The sequence below is a fragment of the Chelonoidis abingdonii genome, chromosome 8 (assembly GCF_003597395.2).
Source record: "Chelonoidis abingdonii isolate Lonesome George chromosome 8, CheloAbing_2.0, whole genome shotgun sequence".
Lineage (NCBI taxonomy): Eukaryota > Metazoa > Chordata > Testudines > Testudinidae > Chelonoidis > Chelonoidis abingdonii.
In genome coordinates, this window is record NC_133776.1 from 38,591,857 (window position 1) to 38,610,457 (window position 18,601).

Here is an 18,601-nt window from a genome sequence, read left to right on the forward strand (position 1 = left end):
AGAGGGCAAACTAGAAAAATATTATGTAGAACAATAGAGAAGAAAGCCAATTCCATCAACATGACACTCAGAAGCCTGAAAAGACCAGCAGAAGACCAAAATAAACGGTGGAAACTGGTGGACACCCTATGCATCCAAGGATGTGGGAGGATAAAGAAAAGAATGAACACAAACGTGGGTGAAACACCATGAAATATGAAAATAAAAAACATCTCTCAGAAAACAATTATAAGGAGCGTCACAGATATCTCCATGATAGCATAATCCATTCATAACAAGGCAATTCTGAAGACAGTTTTTGTAATAGTGGAGGGTGACAGAATGGAAATGCTTTAGTCATTTATCTGATTTAATTGAAGAGTGTTTAAAACAGTGGTTACATGTTAGGCTTCTTATTCAATTTTTGTATATTCTTATACACACGAAATGTAGAACATAAATGTAGGATGAAACAGTAGGTTAATTGATATATGCACTAAAATGAAGTTTAAGGAAAAGTGGAAGAGAAGTAAAAATAAAGCAACAAACCAGGAACAGGTAACAAAAAAAGGGTGATGGGATCCTCAGAGTGCAACCTGGGACTGTGGGACGATTCTACTCCCTTTACTCACTATTCTGGGTAGTCTCTCACAATGCCTTATCGGTGGCAAACAGCAAACCCCTCCAGCTGCTGTTACAACTCAGTACAGCCGCATGTGGCGCCCCATGCCCAGCTAGATTGCGAATGCTGCCAGAACCACTCATGAATCACACAGAGAAAGGTGCCAGCCACATTCCCCCAGCTCCCAGCCTTGTACCCGAGAAATATACCGTCTTGAGCAATGCAAGTTTATTAATTAGTTTGCCTCTTCATCAATGGAAAGTGGACATGCACCAGCCTTTGGTAAATCTGCCCAGGTCACAAACACTTCAGGCAAACTCACCGGTAAAGATAAAGAGTAAAAGAAGTTTACTGATTACAATAGATTTTAAGAGAGTATAAGTGACAGGCAAAAAGTCAGAATTAGTTACAAAAGATAACAAAATAAGTGCACAATCTAAATCCTAAACCTGTGAGACACTAGACAGTATTTAGATCAAGCACTCCACTGGATGTTACATTTCATAATACACAGGTTTCACCCTTGAAACTTGGGCCAGTCTCCTCTGTTGGCCATCCTCACTCTTCTGAGCAATCTTGCTGCTTGCAGCATAGGTTGGGGGGGAGGAGGAGGAGGAAAGGAGAAAAGGCCAAGAGAGCATAAGTCCAGGTATGTCTGGTGGGTGTTGCTGAGTCACCAGGCAAGATAGAGCAATCCCCCTGGTGAGGCCTTGTGCAAGTGAGTCATTGAATTGTATCTCCTTTGCTGGACAATGGCTGTTGATGGTTGTTCAACACCTGCACGGGCATTGATTAGCTCCCTTGTTGTGGTCTCTGGGGATCTAATAATGGCAATTTCCCACAGCACATTTTAGTGACAGCCTATCTATCTTATAGAGCTGGAAGGGACCCCAAAAGATCATTGAGTCCAGCCCACTGCCTTCACTAGCATGATCAAGTACTGATTTTGCTCCAGATCCCTAAGTGGCCCCCCTCAAGGATTGAACTCACAATACTAGGTTTAACAGGCTAATGCTCAAACCACTCAGCTATCCACAATCTCATAACTTCAGATGTACCAATGATATACATACTCAGATAAAACAATAGCTTTCAGCAGATAACCTTTCCCCTGATATCTCACACGGCATGCTTTATATGAAATATCTCAATTATATATAAACGATTAATATGAGGGCACTCCCCTGAGGTACAGAGTGTCACAAAGGGGCAGTATGCACAAGAAAAGACTAATATATGAAAATGCAATTTTTGTCTGAGTACTGACTATCTGATAGACAACTAGACTTCTTCCATAATTGTAATAATGACAACTTTTATTACCTGAGTTGAGTACTAGTCTAATCTGTAGTAACTAGTCCTCACACGTATCACTAACCTTTCTTACATTTATTATGCTCATTTCAATGGCCATTCAGATCAATGGAAAGACTCACAGACTGGCAATTAAAATACCAATATCCAGGAGAATATTCCCTGTTAAGGGTTCCCTGCAAGACTCATGAACACTAGGGATCTCATGCTCTTATTTACACCTGTAACACATCAGCATAGCTTTGACTTCAATACAATTACTCTTGATTTACACCAGTTTAGTTTAGAAGAGCCTATTGATTTCACTGGAGTTACTCTCAATCTATACTAGTGTGAGAGGAAACAGGTCTCAACTCCTCTCCTTCCAGAAAGAAGTCTCTCAGTTCCTGGGGCTTGATTTTCTGTTGCCATGCTCTTTGTGCACTCATTTACACCAGTGCAGAGTCCAAAATGGGCATTAACACTATCACTTACATAACATTTTATGTTCAATTTACTACAGAATGTGCAGGGGTACTGGAGAAGCAGCCTTAGCTCTCCAAATGCAAACCTGACAAAAAACCCTTTGCAGGGCTTCAAGCAAACAAACTTTCTCGAGTGCATCTTCTGTTTTCCACTATTTCTCACTTGAAACGTCCAGCTAAAGATGCTGCAAACTGCACTTTACTGTTACCTCAACAATCCCCCTTTATCACTACTAAGGAAGACTCAGGGTTGCAGGCTAGCCCAATAGCTATAACATTCATTGCGGGTGAGGAAGACTCTTCATTACAAGTGGTCTGTTGAGAGGCAGGTGTTAGTGGGTTGCATAGCTAAATTTCACATTGATTTGGGGTTTACATTTGTCCAAGGCACAGCTCGTATGTCTGGAAACTCAGCCTTTTGACTCTGACTGGGTGAGCATCGCTTTAACAACCCGGTACAAGCCTTTAGTCTCCTCCCCCACAAGTTATTAGCGCCCAGCACAGTCACGGAGCGCTTTAGCGGGTGCAAGGACTGCAAGGCCGGGCCCACAAGTGGCACAATCAGGAAGGGCGGCCCGGTGCCATTCCCCCGGGGGCTGCAGTGCTTTGTCTATCACGGTGCCCCAGTCCCTATAACGCGCCCCCTCCCGCACCGGGGCGCTGACCAGCCCAGGGGAACGTCCCCCGCGCCCCCATTTGGGGCGGAAGTGTCGAGCTACCCAAAGCCACGCCGCCCAGCGGCCCGGAGCCACCCCTCGCGGGCCTGGAGCCGCTGAGTAAGGCGCTCGGGATCGGATCTGGCCCTGCACAGGCGAGCAGCAGCCTTTACCCCAGGGGCCTGCGCGCTGCCCGTTCACCATCTGGAGCCGGCTCGGCCGAACCGACCCGGCTGACGTATCGTCCTGCGTCCATAGGTGTCCAGGCTCTGCCTGATCACACCAGTCACATCCTTCCTTTCGTTCCGCTCGCACGCCGCGGGTCCCGCACGGGGAGAGCGTGTGCGAACGGCCACAGGGACAGCGTGAGATAGGGAGGGCAGCAGCGCTGGTACAGGAGCAGAAGGGGACTCGGAAGATCAGGCGATGCTTTAGCACAGCCCCAACACCTGGTTAGTTTGGCGGAGTCGGGGTCCTTCCAGTGGGCGTGTGCGGAAGGCGCATGCGCAATGTGACCGTAGCTCGGGCTTGTGACATGCCGACGGTCAGTGTGAAGCGGGAGCTGCTCTTCCAGGCGCTGGGCAGGCGCTACAGTGAGTGCGGGCGGGGGGGCGCGGTGCTGGAGCGGGTGGGGCCTGGCGGGCTCTCCGTTGCTCTGGCCTGTCACCAGCTTTCAGGTCACTGTCACCTGTGGACTTAGTTGCCCTCCTGCCTGTTCCTGGGGGCTGCTTCCCACCGAATACCAGCTCCGGTGCCGCTCTCTGCCCCTGCTCGGCGCTTTCCCAGTTAGCAGCAAGATGCTGCCGATCCGATCTGCGTGTCCTGACTCTAATAGTGGCCGACAGTGAAACTGACAAGACTCTGGGTCGATTTCATTGGGGAAGTCTAAGGAGCATGTGCCGCGTGGAGTTGGCTGTAGGCAGGGTTAGACGTCACTGCAATAACTTACACTTAATTCCCATGTGGAAGTGTGTTTGCACAGCCATAAGGGCTAAAAACGCTTTTAATCAAAGCTTGGGTTCTTCAGAAGTTCATAGCATTTGCTTGGGAAAGCCTCTTGCATGCCGTGGCTTGGTGGATTTTTCGGGTTCTGTGTGCACATACATGCTGTTTGAGTCCCACTTACTGATAAAATACAGGTATACACTTAAAAATTACAAACTAATTTTAAAACAGCATGTTGGGGAAAGCATTTTTTTAAATTGCTTGGCTTCTGAACTCTGAGGTCTGGATTCTTTTTTTTTATTGTAATAGTTGATGGAGTCAGAAATACATTTTTTAAAAATTAGGGAAGATAGGTAGACCTGGCAGATAAAACAGTTTAGCCAAATTGCCTTTTCCCACAGCACTTCCTTTCCCCCAATTTCTCTGGTAGACTAGACCTCTCCATAAGTCAGAAGGTGAGTTATGCATCCTAATTTATACCCAGCTGACTGAATGAGAAGGTAATTGTTGATGCTACTGCACTGCTTCTCATGGACTTGTCTGTTCTTATGCTGATGTGATGTGTTTCTGTTCTGTTATACTGTGTGGAGACTGAAAAAAAGCTAATGGTACAACCAATTGTATTCAAAACTAACACTGATATATTGTGTTCTAAATCTTTTGCTATGAATTTCACAAATCAATAAATACAACACGAATAGCAAAAATTGTTACTAAAACAAAAGTAAAGACAAAATTCTCAATCCTTTCCCTCCCTCCCCCCTGCAAATAGCATTTAGTATTCTATTCAGGGCTTTTTCCTGAGTTGTCTTCAGAAGTCTGAGATCTGTTTATTAGAAACCAGAATTAACCAGAGTGTTTGTTTTTCTTTCTTCCTAGCTGATGAAGAGTTTGATGAACTTTGCTTTCAGTTTGGTCTGGAGCTTGATGAAATTGTAAGTCATATGTTGTCACTTATCACATTTACATTTGTCTCTAGCCCTTTGGCTGTGGGGGATTGATTGCAGTTCTGTTTGATAGAGGGGACCCAGTCTGCTGTGTCTTCGGCAGTTTACCTGCCCTCCACAGTAAAAGAGCCTTCTCTCTGAACATCATAAGTAGTGTATATGACCCACAGACACTACTATTCTGCTGTAGTGGCCAAGAACTTCCAATGTTGGTATCCCAGTTACAGGCTCTGTGTTGCAAATACTTTACAAGCTCTGCTTTGGCTTTATTTTTTTTTATGCAAGCTTGTACAACTTCCACAAAAACTTAGTGTTTTGGGCATTTTATATAGTGACTGAAAAGTAGTGGTTGAGGTCTTGATCCTGCATCAGAATTTTCTAGTACTAGCACCCACATCTTTGCAGAGTCAAACTGAATCTTATATTGTCTTGGTGTTCTTTTAATTTCTGGTTTAGTTTGAAATGATTGAATACATATAAATGATCTGATTGAAGATTAACAAAGGTTCTTTTTTTGTATGCTCTATTTCAGAATAGACTTCAGACATTACTGATGGGATACTGATTTACAGCAAAATGGAAGAAATAATTAGGCTCAGTACAGAACTGGGATCTACTAGCCTAGCCACTTGTGCCTGGGCTAGTCTTTGTTTTTAATAATTCAGTTCCAATAATAAACAAATATTCCTTTGGGTTATTGTATTAAGACTTCTGAATCTGAGAGGTCATACAGTTAGGTGCTTCAATTAGTACAGTTTCTGATGCTTTAAGTACCCATTTCACATATAAACCAACATTATGCCCTTCAAACCACATTTGTTAATGAATACTATTTATTTTTTTACATTTAAAATTATGCTATTTTCTAAGCTCTTTCAATGCTCATTTACTCCATTATTAGTGACTCAGTTTTCGTTTAATTGTAGACGTCTGAGAAGGACATAATAAGCAAAGAACAAGGTGGTGGAAAAGCAGAGGGTGCATCAGATATCATTCTCTATAAAATTGATGTTCCTGCTAACCGATATGATCTTCTTTGTCTGGAAGGATTGGTCCGAGGGCTTCAGGTCTTTAAAGAAAGGTACTCTAGCACTGTGAGGTTTTTGTACTTCAGTATTTGATTAGGCTAAACTCGTACATTGCTTATTAACGTTAAGCAGTTGATTAATAAAAATGCTATTTGCTTGGCCTGTGAGGGATCTCTGATTTATAACTTCACTGTAATTGCCAAAATGTTTTCTACGCTCCAGCAAATCTTGTCCAGAGAGGCTCACGGCAGTACTCTTTCACAGAGTAGAAGGCAAGAGTGTGTGATATGCATAGTTTGAGAATGACAATGATAATTCCTTCTCCTAACTGAGGTATTTAAGATTGTTATTATTTAGTTCTTGTTATTTATTTATTGTTGATATTGTTATTGAAATAAGATGTAATGTTATCAACGTTTTCCCTTTTCTCAATTCTCGATTTTTCTGAAATTTTCTGTGCAAGTAATTACCATTAACATTAATGATTGATCTGGTTAGACAACCTGGGATTGATCCTGCAAGGTGCTAAGTGCCCTCACATCTGCTTGAAGATAGTGGAAGTTGAGGGTGCTCAGGATCGAATCCCCTGTGACAGAACCAGTTTTCTACAGGTGTGTTCTTGTTTTCTTTAAGTCTAAGTTTTTTGAGGAATCTTTGACTGCAGTGAAGTTGTCTTTTTGAGCGTATATATTTCATAGTACACTATACTTAAGTAAGTTAGTAGGAAACTTTACATACACCGCTACCTTGATATAACGCCCCCTGATACTAACACGAATTTGGATATAACACGGTAAAGCAGTGCTCTGGGGGGGCGGGGCTGCGCACTCCAGTGGATCAAAGCAAGTTCAGTATAACACAGTTTCACCTGTAGTGCGGTAAGATTTTTTGGCTCCCAAGCTCAGCATTATATTGAGGTAGAGGTGTATATGTTAACAGTTTTTACAGAATTTTAAATGCCAGTAAAAATTGATAACATTTTCACCATAAAGCGCATTGACACTTTTCTAATGTTTCCTCCTTGTGCTCCTTTTGGAAGAATGTTTCACCCTCAGTTGTAAACCCTTTTTATTTCCATTTTTGTTTTAGGATAAAGGCCCCTAGATACAAAAGGATTATGCCGGCGAATGGTGGTGTTCAAAGGCTGATTATTACTGAAGAGGTGAAATTATTTCTCTGTAGAGAAAATCCTCTTTCCTTTACCAAACTAAAAGTAAACTATTTCCTTTGGGGATATCGGTACTCTTTGTGCATTTTCCATTGTAGTATATATTTTTGTAAGCAAGTGATTATCACTTCAAAAAGTTCAAGACACACATTGTTTTCAATGTGAGAATTTAATTTTATAAATTCTGCATATATGAATTTTTTATCATTTGTAACTGTACCACTCTTATAAATTGTAGACTGCCCAAGTTCGTCCTCATGCGGTAGCTGCAGTCCTTCGTAACATAACTTTTTCCAAGGATCGCTATGATAGTTTCATTGACCTACAAGAAAAGCTACATCAGAACATTTGCAGGTTTGTTTTTAAATCCAGTGAGAATAAAACAAATGGAACATCACCATTTAGGTTGGCTTAATATTTTTTATTGTGAAATATTTAATTTTATTCTTGAGATGGGCTGCTGTTCACTTTTCCAAAGAGATGTTATGTTTATACTCATGCTTAGACAAATATTTTTCAGCAGTGCTCTTTGACATTCTTTGTTTGTCTTACTTGATACTGGAAATTCTCAATGCATTTTGCCATAAGGGAGTGACGTCAGCTAGATAAGTAGTAGAAGAAGCCTCTTGGGTAAACTCTCTACCACAGTCCCATTAGATTTACATTTGACTGTTGTGTGTGTTGTTACCAAGTCAATGTACCATGCGTACTGCAGTCAGAATGCTACTACCTCTACGTGCTTCTACACTTGTAAAAATTGCTATTCTGCTTCAACAATTAGCTATATGCATGTTTGAGACAGTACTGCCTCATAGGACATTATCTCAAATGAACTCCAAATACCTATAGAAAAGTCATTGTTGTTTTTCCTTGCTTCCTTTGTAGGAAAAGAGCGTTAGTAGCAATTGGCACCCATGACCTGGACACAATCTCTGGTCCATTTACTTATACAGCTAGACCGCCTTCAGAAATTAGATTCAAGCCCCTGAATCAGTCCAAAGAGTATACGGCTTCTGAAATTATGGATCTATATCGGGTAGGTATCCTTTCCAAACTCTTCACATGCAGTGCTGAAATCTCAATTTCTAGAGGGATTGCAAGACTTGGGATTGGCACCTCTGCAGATATTGCCAATAGCAGTGGTAATTTTATGTTGTGGCCACCTCTCCATTAGGAACTGGAACTAGACCACATTGTTTTGAATTGAGCAACTTACGTTTCTCTCACATTTAGTTGATATTACTCACCTAATTTGTGCAACTAGCTCTTGGAGTGAAATCCGGCCCCACTGAAGTCAATGAGAGTTTTGCAGTTGAGTCTAATGGAGCGAGCATTTGGTTGTATTTGATATTCAAAATTGTGCTGTGCTATTCAGTTTTTATTACCCATGTAAATTGCATGGTATTGGGGGTTTTTTTTGGATAAACATAATTCTTGGAATCAGGCTTCTAATGCAAATAGTCACATTTATCAGCCTAAAGATTGCTTTACATGAACATCTTCCCTTAATGCTCATGTTTCTGGAATGTCCCATGAATATTCTAGGAATGAGCTTACTGACAGGAAACTGAACACATGAGGGGTGAATGCACAGCTGAAGCAAATGCATTTTTTTTTTTTTAATTTGATCTTGTATTTGTGGAAGATGTTGAAATATGAAATATTCGCCTGGCTGTTTAAAGTGCTCAAGCTTAACAAGATGCCATTCTTGGCTCCTCTCCACAATTAAAAGATCCCCATGTGTGGGTCAATGATTAGTGGGAAGAAGTCATATCAAGCCTGTTTTTAAATAGTAACTTTTCTAATATGGAAGCGTACAAAGTGTTGTCATTTCTATAAAGCACCATGGGACACACAAGCTTTTCATAGCAAATAAAGAGAGCCCCAATATGCTCTGTCTAAACTGATGTGACAGGACACTGAAGGAGAGAACAAGCAAGGAGAACTAGAGTGGCTAGAAGGAATACACAGAAGAAAACTGCATTGTCTAGTAGAATATGTTTCATGTTCTGGCAACATGTTTATATTCAAAATAAAACACCTCCTCTCCCTGACCCCCCCCCCCCCCCCCCCCCCCCCCCCCCCCCCCCCCCCCGCTCCCCATCATGGCTCTTTTAACATGAAATCATTTGGATCAGATGCTGGAGAGCGTTTTAGTGTAAATCCATCAGTACTAAGAGACTAGAATATTTTCTTTTCTTTATTCTGCAGCTAACTTTTGCCACCTTTAAGACCAATTGCTGTAAAGCTGGGACACAGTTACTTTAGCATGCTTAGTGCTCTGCTTAGGACAAGAAATGGAAATTCCTTTATGATGAACAATCACAATGTTTGGCTTGAGTAAGATGGCATATCTGCCATCCTCCTACTCATAGATTAAGAAGTAATATTTTGACATTAGTGTTAAAACGAGAAAATTTGTTTTTTGGCTTCCTTGCTTTTTTAAACAACTTTCTGTAGTGAAGTAATATCTGTGAGCCTAATCCTTTACTCAGGCAAAATTCCTGTTAATGCCACAGTTGAGGGATTATGTCATATGGTGATGGTTCATGATTAAGATAATGTGAAATTCAGCTTGTGCTTTTTCTCCAGACTGACAGCCAACTTAAGCATTATCTACACATAATTGAAAACAAACCACTTTATCCAGTTATCTACGATAGCAACGGTGTCGTTCTTTCAATGCCACCAATCATCAATGGTAGGATTACATATTATTATTTTGTCACTATTATTTTTCTGATGATGTAGCCAACACACTTTTGAGTATACATGGGTTGTTTCGTTTTTCTTAAAATGATGTCACGATTTTTTCATTTATTCTTCATTATAAATGCCATGTATATTTCTGGTACCCTTGCCACTGGAAACTAAATGACGGACTTCTTTGGTGGGACTTTCATGAGCAACTATGAGATATAGGCATAACAGGTACAGGCTTATTACTCATTGGTCATTTGGCTGAAGAGTTTAGTTCAAGGTGAATCTATAACTGGTAGAATTTGATCTCTCATTGTGCTGTAGGGAATAGGGGATGCTGATCCATTTGCCTGGGCATGAATCCAGTGTAATTATCAGCACCATGAATCAATTACTGTCAGAGCATTTGGTATACAAAAAATGAATTGAGAAGGCTTTGATTAAATAAATAAATATTGGGGCTGGAATTTTTGTTGGCATGGTTTCTAACAGAGTTTCCTCTGAATATGAGAGGGACTCATGGATGATTTGGGGAAGGCATTTCTGGTGACTGGTGAAGTAGATCAATGATACTGGCAAGAATATTTCCTTAGACAGAAACAGATATGTAGTTTCATTATGCCTATAATAAGATTTTAGACCAAGAGTCAGTAACTCTTATGTAGTCCGGGTCTGACATTCTCTACAGTGACTGATCTGATGGCTAATGACATTCTCACTTTGGATGTGTTTCTGTAGTCATCTCTACAAATTTTAAACAGCTGACCTGAATCTTAAGACTGTGTACTTTTATCTATCTCTGATGTTTAACAGCTGTTCAAAATTTGAATGTGATTTGAGCCACAGTCTCTGATCCTTTTGGAAATGTTCTTGATTAGGCTCATTGCAGCTCCAGATTATTCTAGCTCTAAACATTCCAGCTGCTTGCCTTTTAATAATTCAAAAAGCTGATTTAAATTTCACATATCTTGGTGTGTTTTAAGGGATGATGTTTCAAGGTTAAAGTTGATGCATCTTATAGTTCTTGAAATGTAAACATATGAATGCTCATTTTAGATTATTGTGGGAATATTAACTAGAGCTGGGCAGGAATTTTCCAACTAAACATTTTTTCGTTGGAAAATGTTGAAGCAGAACTTTTTTGCAAGTACATAACGGTTTCAACAAAACTTCTGTAAGGGGAGGTTTCTCAGACCAAGGACGAATGAGTGGGACTGGAGCTAAGGGGCAAAGAAAGCAGAATAGCCAGTAGGCTGGTGGTTAGGGTACTCACCTGGGATGTGGGAGAGGCAGGTTCAAATTTCTGCTCTATTACCCCAGGTGAGTGCCCTAGCAGCTAGCTGTTGTAGAGTGGATTTCTCTCTGGTTTATCACAAAAAAATTCAAAAGGTTTCAGTTTGTCCTGATAGGAAATGGGAACATTTTTGAAATCTCAAAACTTGTGGTGGGATGGGAAAACTGTTTCCCATCCAGGTCTGATTGCAACGTGAAGTTATATTTGCCTTGAACTGATCCTAGAACAATTGAGTGTATTCAGTGTGCAGAGGGCATGACGGAGGCAATTTGGTAAAAGGATCACAAGATACACTGGTGTGTAACTCCTCAATCCTCCTCAGTTCTTAACATGACCTCATTGTGAGGAATGGGGCCACACAATATACAACTAACCATGGGACATCAGTTTTTCTGGAGTTTTGATGCTGTTCCCTTTGTATTCACAAATAAAATTCATAGCCTTTCTGGGGAGAAATTGTGTGCTTTGGCCATGGCGCTCTCTGCATTGTGGAAGCATCAGATCCTTTATATCAATCTGAGAGCGCACCAACATTTTACTTGCTCTTTTTTAGCTTTTGTGCTGCAAGTTGGAATCCTTCGAACAGTGAACTGGTCAAAAAACAACAACCCCCCCACCCCCTAAAACTCCAGGAATCAGTTCTTTCTTCTTGAAGCCTGTCTTGTCAGTGGTGTTCTGCTATCCATGTTATACAGCTCTCATTACCATGGGATCTGAGCACTCACAACATTTTTACATATTTCTCCTCTCACTACCCTGCGAGGTAGATTAGTGCTATTCTCCCCTCCCTCCCCCAAAGGGGAACTTAGACACGGACTTGACCAAGGTCACACAGGAAGTCTGTAACAGAACAAAGAATTGAACCAAGGTCTTCCAAGTCCCTGGCTAGTGTTCTAACCAGTGGGCTGTCCTTTCTCTGCATCCATTAGGCAGTTTTAGGGGAGGGGCAAAGGTGTGTAAGGTTATTGAATTGTCACAAGTAAGAAGTGTCTGACCACTAGACTGATAAGTAAATATTGACCAATATCTTTTGGTTTAGATATGGGCTATTTGTTTTCTCTCTCTTATTTTAAAGCAGGGAAGACCCTGTGTATCCTAATGTGCTTCCCATTAGGCTTTACCTAGGGCATGTCAAGAAAAAGCCCTCAGTTCTTCAGAGTAGTGACTTAGACCTTGCCTACCTTGTGGCGGTGTGTTGGGTACGTGAAGCTACAAACCCCAGTGAAAGACAAGCCGCGTAGCTACACGTGGCAGTGAAAGGCTCCAGCAGGGTGGGGGCAGTGAGGAAAGGCTGTGGCAGCAGGGCACTGCTGGAACCTTCTACCGCTGCCTCCTCACTGCTAGATTCTTTCTCTGCTGCCAAAGTCTTTCACTGCAGCAAGGAAACACTCCAGCAGGGAGACTGTACACTGCTAAAAATAGCCATGTACATGTGGGAAGCACTGCTTGGTGTGTAAACAGCTATGAAGGGTCTGTACGCTAGGGTTCAAGCTTGTCTCTGTTTGGCTAATCCAAGCAATGCCTTACTGTCTACACTGCTCTTTATACCCATGTTAGCTGGGTATGCAATTTCTGTACTCTGCACATCTCCACAAGTATAGACCTACCCTTAGGCTGTGTGTCAATCTGAGTGGTGTTTAAAAGCGTTCAGTCTCAGATTCAGGGGTGCTTTCCTAACCTGCAGCCTAATAAGTCACAGTCATGATGTTGGCACGTGCTAGAGCAAGGAAAGCAAATCAAATCACATCCTCTGAGAGTACAGTGCTAGTTATGCCCATGAGGTGAACATTGTTTTGTCTTCCCTGACTGGAGGCTGATATTGCCTTCATAGCTTCCACAGACCCATGTAGCCTTCCAGAAATGGGTATCCCAAGTTCACTTTGAACCCCAGTTTTCCACACAAGACTGTGTATCACTGCTATTATGCCTTCATGCTTGCCTCTAGATTTATGAGAGGAAACTCGAATCTTCTATCTAAGAGCTGTTGGTGCAGCAGGAAAAGTGACTTTCTGGCCAGTGGAAGACAACAGCAGTGTCACTAGATTATGAATAAGGTGAATCAATATGTGTTGTTCCAAGAACTATGCTAACATCTTTTAATATGTGTGTTTGTATCTTTTTATTGTAGGAAACCATACAAAAATAACCCTAAATACCAGAAATGTGTTTGTTGAATGCACAGCCACTGATATTACAAAGGTAAATGAAGCTTTACTGTCTTAGATATGCTGTCATATATGGTGTACATGTAGCTGTTTTATTCTGGGGTAACAGGACCATCATGCAAACAAATATAGTAGATGGGTATATATTATATATTTTGGAGCAGGAAAAGTTGAGGGGCCATTTGGGGAGTGTATTAACCAGCCTCTCCTCATGCTTCATTTTTATGACTGCTCTGGGAATAACTTACATTTTAAAAAATGTTTCTAGTTCCATTTGTTCAGGGCTAGGCATATTTGTTCCTGCATGGTTACTGAGTGTTCAATTTGAGAGTAATTCAGATTCAATACTCTTTCTTGTTGATAGTTATTCCGTGCTTGAACAGCTCTGAAAAGTGAAAAATACCTTGAGATTATTATATATTAGCAGAGTTCTCTTTACAAAGAATCATTTTCCCCTTGACCTCTTAGCAATAAAACTTCTTGGGGATGCCTTTCTTCTTGATAATTCTATTCTAATTTGTTTAAAGAAAGAGAGAGTCATATGAAATTAAAGATTGAGTTTCCAAGCATGAATACACTTCCTTGTAGGGGTACAATTCTCACTGTGTTAACCCAAAGGCAGCCTTTCCCCACCAATTTAGGTAATTGCAAGTCCAAGCAACTTTTGTGGATGCATATTCTCTCCTTTGAGAATTTTGGCAGAGTCTAACTTATGTTGTAAAAGCAAGAACACTTTTTTAAAATTAATCCATATACCACAAGGGTTAAAATAGATTTTTTTTGTGTGGTGGGAGGGCATTCTCAGGGCTGATAAATTGTAATTAACACATTGAGAGATGCCTCATTCTTTTGGAAGATAGAATTAGGGAAGCTAATGAATCATCAGGTTGAAAACAGTGTGTTTTGTGCTAAATAAGATGAGTGCATAGGTCAGCAGGCTAAGAAGACAGAATGTCTGAGCCAACTAAGAAGAGGGAGAAGACCCATGGAACTATTTACTGTGAATTAGATAACAAGGACAAAATAAGTTAGAAATGTGAAGATGAGGTAAAGAGGAAGTCGAACCATGGACAGTGCATGCTGCAAATTAACCAAGCCAAGACAAAACATGTGATGCAATGTATAATAAATACAATGAGATGTGTAATGTATATAAAGGGAAAGGGTTTCTGTGTAACTTTGGAGCTGTGATGTATCCTGCATCCATCACCCCCTGCATTTAAGTCTGATCAACTCAGCCTAGCAGATAAAATTACCTGAGTGACAAAGTCTGGAGTCGAACCGAGTTCTTGGGAAGTCGAGTGGAAAGAGGTTTTGGAGGGAATCCCAACAATAAACACCTTTTATTGTGCTTTTTTTACTTCTTTACAACTTATGAACATTAAAATGGATGTTGTTCAGTATGTGTAAAGAAAATGTCTGCCTCAGGCTAAATAGGTTTTTTGATGTCTCACAGAAACTGATTTGAATCTTATGACTCATTTGTTACACTAACTTCTCGAAATATCCTCCTCAAAAAACAGATTTTACAGTTTAGGTTGATCTGATAATGTTTTTTTAATGCACAGTCCTAGAGCTTATAAACTCTTACTTGCTGTAACTTCAGTGGGACTGCTCATTGGAGTTAGTTTTTGCAAGATCCAGATCCATATTGTAATAATGGCTCTCATGTCTTTGGGAGCTGAATTTAGTTAAAATCTCGGTCTACTTCAGTGCCATCCAAAGCCTTCCATTTTTCATGTCTTTGAAGAGACTTCTTTGTTACAGAAACCAAAAGTTGTTTTTGGTTTTTTTATTTTAATTGAATGTGACCCATGAGAGAGAGAGTTGTATTTTGCATTCTAGATTTACATTTTTTTGTTAAAGGAATAAACAGAGCAGTGTTCACTCTATTCTAAGTTAAATATCTGAAGCATGACAAAGAAAATACAATATTTTGCATCATTTAAAATAAATAGAAGAACCCATAAATTTTAATGTGGTTGTATTTCTTTATCTTTGTAGGCAAAAATTGTCCTCGATATCTTAGTCACGATGTTTAGTGAATATTGTGAGAAGCAATTCACGTGAGTAGTACAATCCTTTACTGTCAATGAGATCAGACTTGTTGGTCAAATCCCACATTTTACACACTTTGACCTTTTCCCCCCCTAGCGTTGAAGCAGCAGAAGTAACTTATCATAATGGAAGAACCTGCATCTATCCAGTAAGTATTCTAGAGACAACTGGGGGAAAAGGATTTCTATACCCATGAGGGTTTGGTAAAAGAGAGTGGCACAGTCCTCATTTCCTGCAATCCCACTAGCCTTTTCCCTGTGAACATTCCATTTCTGTCAAAGCTAAAAATGTAGGATTGCTAAAGTAGTCTGATATCCCAGGTTTGAAGGGGAAGGTTTGAAATGGGTTTGAGGTCACCACTGTAGCTTAGAACCAATTTGAAATATATTATGCCTGATCCAGTAGTAAGTATAGCTACAATCAAGGCATGTAATCTAGGTCAAAAGCCCATAGAACTTGCTTTTTCCTGCAATTGTTGCTTAGCTTGAAGTTTCCCCCCACAGCTGTCACCGACTATAAGCTAATGGGCAATTGAAATCATCCTTGGCTTAACTTTTTTGATTTATCAGATCTGGAAAGTTTTTTATTCCTTTCAGTTAAATAACTTTAATGTTGCTTTTTTGGTCCTTGGAGCTTCCAAGAGCAAATCATACAATGAACTGCCCATGGGCAGATGCCTTCACAGTCACTTCAGAGGGGCTCTGCATAAGCTTGGGTGCCCACATGTGGGTTTCTCTGCAGGATTAGGGAGATAACTAGTGCTTTTTTTGTTTTGTTAAAAATAAGCAGAATGGAAATGATCCCACGTGGACAACTGGGGATCTAGTTAGGCTTAGCATAGATATCAAGCAAGTGAAATTTGGTTAATTGAGAGGGGAAGTGACTTTTATTTAGATTCAGACTTCTTATAGTGCTATATTGGTATCTTTTTTGTTTTGATAATGTCATTTTGACTCAGTGCAATAAATGAACAGAAGAGGGGGAGGAACCTCTTCAAATCCCTTCAGATTAAAGATCCAGTATCTTCATCTCTGGGTCAGACCTCCAGCAAAATGGAGAAAGCCAGACATCATTCCAGATATTTCTAAAGCAGAACAAAAACTTTTAACCCCCAAAGCTTCTAAGCCCTTATACAACAAAAAAAGAACTAACTCACTTTTTCCCTCTTGAGGCAACTGTTTTTAGGAAGGTTTGTTTTGTATTTAAACAATTTTACTAACAAATTTATCACAGGATCTCGTTTTATTTTTTGGTTTGTGTGTGTTTTCCTGCTGCTTTCTGTGGCTGCAAGAGCTGCATTGAGTTTTACAGAAGCCTATGCCTGATCTGATTTTATACATCTGGTAAAACAAGGAAGAGAGAATTCTGTCAGCTCTCTGCTCTGCTCAAGGTGTCAGGAATTGCTACCTTCCTAGTAGTTTGATTTGCCCTACTCCCAGTAGCAGAATTCCAAAGTCAATACTAGAAACCTGAGCTCCCATACATGACCATTAATTGTGTCAGTGCTTTGTTTTTGATATTCTCTTTGTCAAATATTCACTTGAAAGGCATTTCAAGGTGCCTATAAACTTACATCTTAACTAAAAGTAACTTTATTCTAGCATATCAGGATGTTGTTTATTTAAAGTGTATTACCGTTATTCTAAAACATGATGCCCAACCCCACATTACAGACTTGTCTTCTGTGGCTGTCAGTGGTGTCAGCAGTTGGATTAGAAAGATGTCGCAGCTGGATCTTAGTAGACACAAATGTAACTTTCTGTGTAATATGCTGCGTAAACCCTTTTTTCCCTTGTAGGAACTGGCTTACCGAAGAGAAAAAGTGAAACCTGATTTAATTAACAAGAAAATTGGAATCAGGTATGTTGTGCGAACCTAGTTTTTTATTAATTTAATTGAAATTAATGAGCTGTGGTAAAATACACTGGTTATTATGATATTTTTAAATGTGTATATATTGTGTGTTCAGTCGAATTTTAGAATGCCCTAAAAACTAGTATGTTAACTTGAGTAATTATATCAGCTACCTAAAGATGCTGTTCAGCTAAGTGAGTGATTCTTCATTCCCTCCTATAATTATTGTGTAGTCTTGCTGGCAGAGAATTGCTGTCAGATGTTATCTCGGAGGTGGCACTGATAGGTGATACATATATATACAGTTTGAAAGTACTTTGAGATTCTTTAGCATGGGAAGGCACTGTGCAAATTAAAGGTAGTATCTTATTTAAAAGCTAATCAACGTGATGTAAAAGTCCCCAAATACTGACTCTGTTGTCTTGTTTTAGTGAAAAGCCATCAAGTCTTGCAAAACTGCTGACCAGGATGTGTTTGAAGTCACATGTCACAGGGAGTGGGAACAATATAGAAATTGAAATTCCTCCTACCAGAGCGGACATTATCCATGCATGTGATATCATAGAAGATGCAGCAATAGCTTATGGTTATAACAACATTCAGATGACTATTCCAAAAACATACACCATAGCTAATCAAGTAAGATTGTCCCCATAAATAAATCCTCTATATTGTCAGTAATTGACTAGTGTATGCCAGAAGGGTTTTGAGAAAAACAGAGCCAAAGAATTAAACAATATTTGGACATGCTTTGCTGTAAGGCATGTACCATGGATTGGATACAAAACATATGCCCAACTGATCTGAGTAGAGCCAAGACCAGTGGTGGTTGGTGGTTGAAAAAAAGACAGGGTTTAAGCGTGGACCTGATATTAAATCTTTAATTGAGAGATTCATTTTTTCAGTTAGCTGGTTGATGCTTTCTGTTTGTTTGTTTTTTTAAAGCGCGCAAGCAACCTTACTAGCAACATTCACTGTAATGTAACATGCAGAATTATCCAGGAAAAGAATCATAAATATTTTCATATTGAATATGAAAACTGTCTTATTTTGTTTTAGTTTCCTCTCAATAAGCTCACGGAACTTCTGAGACAGGACTTGGCAGCTGCTGGATTCACTGAAGCACTCACTTTTGCACTGGTACATTTTATTAACTTTGGGATTTTTTAGTTGTATGCTGAAACAATTAGGGAGCCAAATCAGAACATAATAGTCTTACGGTGTCATGCAGTGTAAATGCAGCAAATGTTATGGGATCTTGTTTTGGGACATGCATGTTTGCTAATGTTTTGGTATTACAATATAATGTGTGTTGTGTGAGCTCGTGTCCTCAGAAGAATTGAATTGCTGATTGGCATATATTTCAAAATATAGGGGTGACATATGGATGCTGAAATGGACTGTTTT

The 18,601-nt window shown here is 40.1% G+C and overlaps 1 protein-coding gene across 1 annotated transcript in view; it reads left to right on the forward strand.

The window, feature by feature from the left end:
* Nucleotides 1–3,532: 3,532 nt before the first annotated feature.
* FARSB (phenylalanyl-tRNA synthetase subunit beta) overlaps nt 3,533–18,601 on the forward strand; it is a 48,054-nt gene continuing 32,985 nt past the window's right edge. Inside the window, exons 1-13 of the mRNA XM_032803591.2 lie at nt 3,533–3,628; nt 4,860–4,915; nt 5,854–6,008; nt 7,045–7,117; nt 7,362–7,477; nt 8,009–8,159; nt 9,716–9,824; nt 13,246–13,316; nt 15,287–15,348; nt 15,437–15,488; nt 17,139–17,200; nt 17,626–17,833; nt 18,254–18,334. Of these exons, the coding sequence (XP_032659482.1) occupies nt 3,538–3,628; nt 4,860–4,915; nt 5,854–6,008; nt 7,045–7,117; nt 7,362–7,477; nt 8,009–8,159; nt 9,716–9,824; nt 13,246–13,316; nt 15,287–15,348; nt 15,437–15,488; nt 17,139–17,200; nt 17,626–17,833; nt 18,254–18,334 (1,287 nt within the window). The 5' untranslated portion in view covers nt 3,533–3,537. The remainder of the gene's footprint in view (nt 3,629–4,859; nt 4,916–5,853; nt 6,009–7,044; nt 7,118–7,361; nt 7,478–8,008; nt 8,160–9,715; nt 9,825–13,245; nt 13,317–15,286; nt 15,349–15,436; nt 15,489–17,138; nt 17,201–17,625; nt 17,834–18,253; nt 18,335–18,601) is intronic.